This window comes from Salvelinus fontinalis, chromosome 38, assembly GCF_029448725.1.
Source record: "Salvelinus fontinalis isolate EN_2023a chromosome 38, ASM2944872v1, whole genome shotgun sequence".
NCBI lineage: Eukaryota > Metazoa > Chordata > Actinopteri > Salmoniformes > Salmonidae > Salvelinus > Salvelinus fontinalis.
This window is the reverse complement of record NC_074702.1, coordinates 10,308,430-10,315,038: the sequence shown is the minus strand read 5'-3', so window position 1 is coordinate 10,315,038 and position 6,609 is coordinate 10,308,430. Positions and strand designations below refer to the sequence as shown.

Sequence of the window (6,609 nt, the reverse complement as noted above, 5' to 3'; positions counted from 1 at the left end):
TGTCATTGGCAGTCCTTGTGCTTTTATATTGACAAGCTGTAATCAAAAAGATGACAAGTCCTGTTGACTTTGAATTCAACAGTTGTTATGAAACATGATCAGTGGGTTTTATGTAAAAACAGTCTGGAGAATGTGAGTAATGCATTATGTAGTTCACACAAGTACATAACCTTGACAGCATTGTAAGACTTCAAACTTGACATGAGAGAAAGACTGAGGGATGGAGAGAGAGGGAAAAAAGGCGAGGTAGGTAAGGGAGAGGCGGCGAAGAACAGAATGAGAGGAAGAATAAGAAAGAGGTGTAAGGGGGGGTGATGGCACAGCAACAGAGGGTGGAGTGGGAGAGAAAAAGAACACTGAAACTCTTTTGCTTTGGCAATATTTACCTGTATTTCATGCCAATAAAGCACATTGAATTGAGGGGAGGAGAGAGGGTCATGGCAGGAGAAGAAGATGAAGATGGAGAGCGAGAAGTGGCGGGCATGGGAGAGTGAATAGAAAAGAGTGGGGAGAGAGAGAGGTGAATGTCAAACAGAAGGGGAGGAGGACATGGGTAGGGAGGAGGACAGGGGTGAGAGGTGGGAGGGAGGAGGACGGGGTGGAGGGAGGAGGAGAGGGGTGGAGAACAGGGGTGGGAGAGAGGGGTGGAGGGTGGGAGGGAGGAGGACTGGGGTGGGGAGAGGGGTGGAGGGAGTCCTCCTCCCCTCCCACCCTCCACCCCTCCCCTACTCCACTCCTTCCCTCAACCCCTCTCTCCAACCCAGGTCCTCCTCCCTCCCTCCCACCCTCTCCTCCTCCCTCCCACCCTCCACCCCTCTCTCCCACCTCTGTCGTCCTCCTCCCTCTCTTCTGTTTATCATTCATAAAGGGGAGGGTGGGAGGGAGGCACTGTGTGTGTTTATCAGTGTTCAGAATGTACTGTGCTGTAGATTTCTATGAAAATGTAATCTCCTCTACTTGGGTTACCATAGAGCACCGTTTAAACGGGGGTGGACACTCGTACACATGAATGCACACACACGTGAGCAATAGATAGATGGACAGAAAGGCCATTTGTTCTCCACCGTTTTAATGGTTTAATTTCATGTCTCATCCCTAACTCACTCTTTTTCTTTATTCTTCATCTCTCGCTTCTCTCTCCAACCATACTTCCTCTGTGAAGAGCTTGGGGGATGCTGAAGTGCTCTTCAAATGAAAGAGCGATATGGAGATAGGAGGAGATGTGGATGGACAAAGAGAGGACAACAGAATGAAACTGAAAAAGATAAGACTAGAGAGACAGAGGCAGAGAAAGTGAGTGAGGACAGAGAGGGAGAGCGAGAGAGAGACAGAAAGTGAAAGGGGGGAGGGGGGCGAGAAAACAAATGTTCCCCTAGATGTGGTTGACAGGGAGTCCGGGCGTGGGAAAACATTAGCCTGGCCCTTCTGCTCAGGAAGAGACAGGACGGGATGGTGCTCGCCGTTTCCTGGATTTGGGAATGCTGCATCCCAGATAGAACCTCTCTCCCAGCACTCTGATGCTTATCTGGGAAAACAGAGTGAGTTTCCTGCCCTCCTGAAGAATAGCTAGTGGAGGACAGAGAGATCCTGTTTGTAAATCACACCATGGGAAGAGGGGTTGTTAAATGTGTTTTACATTGCAGTGTTATCCTGTTAATTTCCCTGCGTATTGGTCTGTGTCACACACACACACACACACACACACACACACACACACACACACACACACACACACACACACACACACACACACACACACACACACACACACACACACACACACACACACAGTAGATGACCCTTTACTGTACTGTTCTTATGAGCAGATGGGGTTGTACATAGGGCTCATGAGACACACTTCACCTGCCATGTATGATGCCACCTCTCTCACATGCACTTGTTGACAATGTGACAGTTCTGCATCAGTGCCACAGACTAGTGCCTGTTGCAATATGTTAGTTCCTGTTGCAATATGCTCAGAGTCTAGTGTTATAATGCCTTGTGCATTTGTACAGTGGTTTAATAATCTGGCCACATCAATAGATATAATAACCATGAAATGAAAAGAGATAATTAGAAGAAAGTATCTGCTATTGACGTAAAAGGACGTGATGACGGCCATCTCTCCTCTAGAATCGTAGGACACGGATATGATGTCACCACGGCAGTGTGGCTGTGGCGGTCTCCATGGCGACGCCGCGTGCTGCAGCAGTGACGCCACCCTGGCTCGTGGTGAGTGGGTGAGACCCGCCCCTTAGAGCCCCCCTCTCCGTGTGGGCGGCCCCGTGAGGAGAGAGCGAAACACGACACCCGAGAGAGGAACCGGGGGGGATGAGAAAGAGTAGCCACAGAGTACAGAATGTTAGCGACTGGAGGAAGAAAGAAAGTCTAAAGAGAGGACGACTGCTATTCTACAGAACGGTTATTTTAGCGACAATATGTCAAACAACGGGGATGATGCGATTGAGATGGAGTAAACAACAACTCGACAGTTCGTGAAAGTATATGCAAACAAGGAAAGATACGGGTTTTCGGTTCGTGTGCTTGTCGGGACGGTTGACCGTGTTCCGCTGCAACTCGAACAGGACAAGGCGAAGTTGCCGTGGGACAAACAGCAGTGAACTACATCAACTGACTGCGATTCGGGGAAAGTAACGTTACCTCGATCGCTACAGTTGGGGAAGGGTGTTTTGGGAAAGAAAGTGGAAGCAAAGGGGCCCGCGAGTGGAGCAACTGTGAAAAGTTTAACGTTAGCCTGTTCCCCCCTTTTTCCATTCCGAACCAAAGGAAGGGCTCAGAGGGAGACGACTTTTCTTTCCACAAACGCTACTGATTTGCGACTCATCAAGCTCGCTAGCTAACGTTAACTAGCTTGCAACACTCAACATGAAAACCCCCGGAGATTCGGGTAAGTTTGTGCAAAACAAAAAGTCGACCACTTTTGTCTGGATGAACTTGATCATGAACTTGCTGGTTGTCTAAGCCAGTTGTTTGGTCTGATTCAATTACTAAGTGGTGAACAAAAGTCATACAAGTTGTTAAATACATTTAACTAGTTATTAATATTGCTAACATTAGCTGTGCATTTGACAGTTAACTAGCTGACGTGAGTTCATTGCATTGTAGCTAAACAGTATTCAACACGTTCTCCAGTTATGTTTGATAAGTTGATACAACGGAAGTTGATGCAAAAGTGTTGTTTATATTTACTGTGTCTAGTTTGCTGGAAATATGTCAATGTGGATTGATTGTCGACCTGTTGAAGTTAAGTTGCTTTAGTGAGACATTCAAAATGGAAGCTTTTGCTAGCGGACATCCACTTTTAATACTCGAATAGGAAATTAAACGATTGGTTGAGTTGTAGTTAATCATATGAACCAGACACTTTATGGAATATTAGACCTATCTACCGGGGTTGTTTTAAGAGTTTCGTCAAATTTGGTCACGGTGTTGCTTGTTTGTCATCCTATGCATCCGGTACAAGTTTGTATTTCTCCGCTGTTTGGTCGACATAGTTTTTAAATATGTGGTCACATTTAGGGTCTATTTTCTCAGAAACGCCAAATGCTGCTGTTTTATGTATGAACCTGTCATAATCGAAATCTGATTAATTCGTGCTTTGTTTGTATCGTGCTTCAATAAGTTCTGCAAAGTAACTGTGCACGGACCCAGCAGTGGAATGTTGCGGAATCCATGTTGGGATTTTCCCCTCACCCGTTCGTAAAAAGTCTCTGGCCAAGTTTTCAAAGCCTCTTAAATCGGTCAAATTCACTCTTAATTCACCGTTCAGATTAAGTTGTCATTCGCACAATACTTATATTTAGTTAGACCCGTGAAAATGCAAGTTAATAATTTTTTTGTTTACTTTGCGAGGACGCCATGCTTGGTTAGTTATAGTTATGAGAGATGGGTGAACGTTTCAATGGACTGTCATTTTCGAAGGTGGAGGCTTTTGTCGAATCCCAAGACGTTAGAATAAATCCTGCTGTTTCTGATGTTTGCAGTTTATAGTAACGCTTTAGGCATATTTCAAGCAATAATTAAACGTTTAATCTCGCTTTCACTTTAGTAATGATCAGTGATGAAGGCAGATGTCTGGGTATGAGTAAAAGTGACTGGGCCGCTGACAAAACAGACCAACTATCTGAGTCCGACCGTAAATGAACACACTGATGAACACATTTCATGCAATTCTGCAACACTTTACATGTCTGGAGACATTATCAGAATCATTATTAGCCTACTACACAAATTGCAGGCTAGGCCTAGGCTACTCTGCTGACACTGATGAACTGAAATCAATAAAAACAACCTTGTCTTCAATGTAACCATCTAATCTAGGCCCACGAAAAGGGGAGACAAATTGTACAATATGACGTCCATCTACAATTGAGGAGGAAATTATTGTAATCAACTTTCCACTGGCACTGACTCGCCCAATGATAAAGACAGTGAATATGCGCACTCACCAGAGATATGGTCGACGTTCTCCACTAGTGCCAAGTTATTAGTCCTGGTGTATCCTACTAATGGGAATATACTACACTTCACACTTAAATCATTTGGACTATATGTGACTTTTGTGTTTATCCCACAATTTAATTTTGAAATATTGCGATAGGCCTAGGGCAATTTTAGATGCTTCTCAATGACAGCCGCAACCTGACATCAGCTATTTCATATTTGCCAAATTGCGGGCTTCTCAACTGTAGGCTATGTAAATCCCCTGTCTTAGGTTAGTTAGGATCAGCACTATATTTTAAGAATGTGAAATGTCAGAATAATAGTAGAGATAATTATTTATTTCAGCGTTTATTTCTTTCATCACATTCCCAGTAGGTCAGAAGTTTACATACACTCAATTAGTATTTGGTAGCATTGCCTTTTAAATTGTTTAACTTGGGTCAAACGTTTCGGGTAGACTTCCACAAGCTTCCCACAATGAGTTGGGTGAATTTTGGCACATTCTTCCTGACAGAGCCGGTGTAACTGAGTCAGGTTTGTAGGCCTCCGTGCTCGCACACGCTTTTTCAGTTCTTCCCACAAATCTTCTATAGGATTGAGGTCAGGGTTTTGTGATGGCCACTCCAATACCTTGACTTTGATGTCCTTAAGCCATTTTGCCACAACTTTGGAAGTATGCTTGGGGTCATTGTCCATTTGGAAGACCCTTTTTCCTCCACACATAATGATGGTCATTTTGGCCAAACCGTTTTATTTTTGTTTCATCAGACCAGAGGACATTTCTCCAAAAAGCACAATCTTTGTCCCCATGTGCAGTTGCAAACCGTAGTCTGGCTTTTTTATTGCGGTTTTGGAGCAGTGGCTTCTTCCTTGCTGAGCAGCCTTTCAGGTTATGTCGATCTTCACAACGTCCTTTGCTGCTGTTCTGGGGTTGATTTGCACTTTTCTCACCAAAGTATGTTCATCTCTAGGAGACAGAACACGTCTCCTTCCTGAGCGGTATGACGGCTGCGTAGTCCCATTGTGTTTAAACTTGCGTACTATTGTTTGTACAGATGAACATGGTACCTTCAGGCATTTGGAAAAATTGCTCCCAAGAATGAACCAGACTCGTGGAGGTTCACATTTTTTTTTCTGAGGTCTTTTGATTTTCCCATGATGTCAAGCAAAGAGGCACTGCGTTTGAAGATAGGCCTTGAAATACATCCACAGGTACACCTCCAATTGACTCAAATTATGTCAATTAGCCTATCAGAAGCTTCGAAAGCCATGACATCATTTTCTGGAATTTTTCAAGCTGTATAAAGGCACAGCCAACTTAGTGTATGTAAACTTCTGACCCACTGGAATTGTGATACAGTGAAATAATCTGTCGAAAAAATTGTTGGAAAAATGACTTGTGTCATGCACAAAGTAGATGTCCTAACAGACTTGCCAAAACTATAGTTTGTTAACAAGACATTTGTGGAGTGGTTGAAAAACAAGTTTTAATGACTCCAACCTAAGTGTATGTAAACTTCTGACTTGAACTTTACATCTGCCACACCACCATTCTATCTACACTATCCATCATGGCTCGGCTTCTTTAACGGGTCAGGATGACTGCACCCGTCACTTCATTCACACCTACCGATCCACGTAATTCCCATGTTAATGCAAATGTCCACTCCGCACTGACTCAATCACTGTACAAACACTACCACTCAAACTGAAACGAATGAATGAGAATTGTCCATTACCGTTTTTGCTGTTTTTACTCAACAGCGTGAAGTGAACTGTAGCTGTACTCCGGCCTTGCGGCTTTCACATAGTGCGACGCCTGACTTCACGGTGTCTGTGTGAATGGCCCGCGTCGATATGTGGTGCAGGTTGGTTTGTACTGTACGGCATCGGAAGAGGAAGTGGTCAGAGTTTGTACATCTCTGCTGTGTGTTAGGTTATCATTTCACTATCAGCGGCACACTTTCATATTCAAAGTGACTGATAATCATGTCATCCCTGACTGGTTTATCTTAGATGTTGTGTAGGTCTATAGTCAAGTAGTATGAGCAAAATCTCCTGTTTAATTAATGAAGAAGTTTTGCATGTTTCGTTTTTGCACTTGTTCCAAAGATGTTGTTTTGAGATGTAACATGATATTGGCCT

General features: G+C 44.0%; 1 protein-coding gene across 3 annotated transcripts in view; it reads left to right on the top strand.

Annotated features, from left to right (window-relative positions):
* Positions 1 to 2,271: 2,271 nt before the first annotated feature.
* Positions 2,272 to 6,609, top strand: part of LOC129837888 (ETS domain-containing transcription factor ERF-like) — a 105,915-nt gene continuing 101,577 nt past the window's right edge. For all 3 annotated transcript variants that reach the window (XM_055904394.1, XM_055904393.1, XM_055904392.1), the window contains exon 1: positions 2,272 to 2,908. Coding sequence is in view for 2 of the 3 variants with exons in the window: in XM_055904393.1 (XP_055760368.1) it covers positions 2,887 to 2,908 (22 nt within the window). In the remaining variant the exon portion in view is untranslated. The remainder of the gene's footprint in view (positions 2,909 to 6,609) is intronic.